The following is a 2,500-nucleotide window of genomic DNA, read 5'->3' on the forward strand; positions in this document are numbered from 1 at the left end:
GTGTCTCTCTCTCTCTCTCTCTCTCTGTGTGTGTGTGTGTGTGTGTGTGTGTGTGTGTGTGTGTGTGTGTGTGCGTGCGTGTGTGTGTCTCTCTCTCTCTCTCTCTCTCTGTGTGTGTGTGTGTGTGTGTGTGTGCGTGCGTGTGTGTGTCTCTCTCTCTCTCTCTCTGTGTGTGTGTGTGTGTGTGTGTGTGTGCGTGCGTGTGTGTGTCTCTCTCTCTCTCTCTCTGTGTGTGTGTGTGTGTGTGTGCGTGCGTGTGTGTGTCTCTCTCTCTCTCTGTCAGTGGCAGACTTTGTCCCCCCCAGATAGTGTTTGACTCTCATTGCCTCAGCATGCTACATGCTACCGTTGCATTCATATCCAATGGCATAGGCTAAATGCTAATTCTGTAGTGATATCCTGCAGCGTATGCTACATGCTACTCTTCCATGGATATTGAATGCTGTATGCTAAATGCTATTCCTGCATAAATACTCTCACTGTGACAGAGAAAAGGTCACCTTGTCTGCCTCCACACACACACACACACACAGAAACAGGAACAGACAATAGACAGATCAGGTTCCTGTGAAATCCGACACACACGCACGCACGCACGCATACACACGCACACACACATACACACACACATACACACACACGCACACACACACGTGCTCCAGATCGATACCAGGCTTCTCGGAAGGGAAGAGGAGTCAAAGAGAGGTGTGTGTGTGTGTGTCTCGTCTCTTCAGGGAGCTGGCTCCACCCCTCTCATATGGTCGTCCATGGTGATGAGATCACACACACACACACACTCACACACACACACACACACACACACACTCACACACATACACACACAGATGGTCTTCGCGGTTAGCCCTGGACGTTGGACAGCTCTCCAGCTGTGTGTGTGTGTGTGTGTGTGTGTGACCCTGATATACACACACACACACACACACACACAGCTCTCACATGATCACTAATGTTGTCACTTGACTCACTAAACATCAACCCCTCTGGGTGTGTGCGTGTGCGTGTGCGTGTGAGTGTGTGTGTGTTATGTTGGCAAGTCACTATGTCTGATAAGAACACACTGCCTCCGGATGCCTACTGCAGCGTGACACACACACGGTGTGTCAGTCTGTTAGCTTATAGCTGTGTGTTAGAATAGCTGTGTGTTAGCATAGCTGTGTGTTAGCATAGCTGTGTGTTAGCATAGCTGTGTGTGAGCAACACAGCTAAACGTGTGGGTAGAGGCCAAAAATTTGCCAAAATCCCCTGCAAAACAGAACTTGTCATCATTGAAGGCAATCTCAATGCAGTGAGATATCGGAATGATATTCTGGAGCCAGTGGCGATCCCATATCTCCAGAATCTGGGACCTAACTCCATCCTCCAGGATGACAACGCTCGCCCCCACAGAGCCAGAACCAGAGTGACCAACGCAACCATGTTGGCTGACTTGCGGCAAACCCTGGTTGAGGAATGGGATGCCATCCCACAGCAGTGTGTGACCAGGCTGGTGACCAGCATGAGGAGGAGGTGCCAAGCTGTTGTGACTGCGTATGGATCTTCCACATGCTACTGAGGTCCCTGACAGTGTAAAATGAATAAAGTATAAAAATGTCAATATGTGTTGTTTTTTCCTTATTACTGTGGGAGAGTGCAATCATCCAATCCACCAAGCAACTCAAAACGAGAGTGAATACCAACAGAAGAATATTACAATGGGGATTTTGGCACATTCTTTTGGGCCGCCACCCACACGTTTAGCTGTGTTGCTCCTTCCACAAATGCATGATCCTTACAAGTTGTACCTCGTTGTAAAGGTGACTAATCAGGCTTTCCGACGATATAAAATACAATACCAATTGGTATTATTAAAGGGGAGGAATAATCAACCGAAATAACGTTTCCGAACGTTTCTTGAGGAGTTTATGACATGGTTGGTCGGTCATCCCTAGAAATGAGGCGTACTTGGCATTGGTAACTGTTTATTTATAAGGCGCTGCTTGGGAATTTGCCACCGTACATTTCTTCACTGTTAAGTCAGGATCTTGGCCCTTACCTCAAATGGGGTAAGGTCCCTTGTATGCGTACAGAACATGGAAAGACTGCCTTCTTATTTGCTCCACACTCCTGGAACCTGCTCCAAAGCACTTTTAAGAGTGGGTCAATTCAAGGCAATGACTAGGGACCACTGTGTATCTGTTTGTACCTGCTTTGATTGATCCTTGTTGAAGGAATGTGTGTTTATTATTGTTATTGTTTTTATTGTTGCACTGTAGCCTATATCCTGTATGTATATGTATATCCTGTACACTCGGCCCCACCGAAAATTAGGGTCTCTCTCAGTGGTCCCCGAGTTGAAATAAAGGCTTGAAATGAAATGAAACACACACACACACACTGAAACAAACTAAAACTCTCTCTCTCCCTTCTTCCCTCCCACCTCTCTCCTGCTCTCTTCTCCTCCTCCCCTCTAGGACCAGTTTGACAACCTGGAGAAACACAC

At 47.3% G+C, this 2,500-nt stretch overlaps 1 protein-coding gene across 1 annotated transcript in view; it reads left to right on the forward strand.

Annotated features, from left to right (window-relative positions):
* The window catches only part of fnbp1l (formin binding protein 1-like), a gene marked incomplete at its 3' end in the record, with an annotated part of 21,376 nt that overhangs the window by 3,350 nt on the left and 15,526 nt on the right, over positions 1–2,500 (forward strand). Inside the window, 1 exon segment of the mRNA XM_080549009.1 lies at positions 2,472–2,500. This exon segment is cut by the window's right edge and continues 87 nt beyond it. Coding sequence (XP_080405135.1) covers positions 2,472–2,500 — 29 coding nt within the window.

Source organism: Nansenia antarctica (genome assembly GCF_963989245.1).
Source record: "Nansenia antarctica genome assembly, chromosome: 19".
NCBI classification, from domain to species: domain Eukaryota; kingdom Metazoa; phylum Chordata; class Actinopteri; order Argentiniformes; family Microstomatidae; genus Nansenia; species Nansenia antarctica.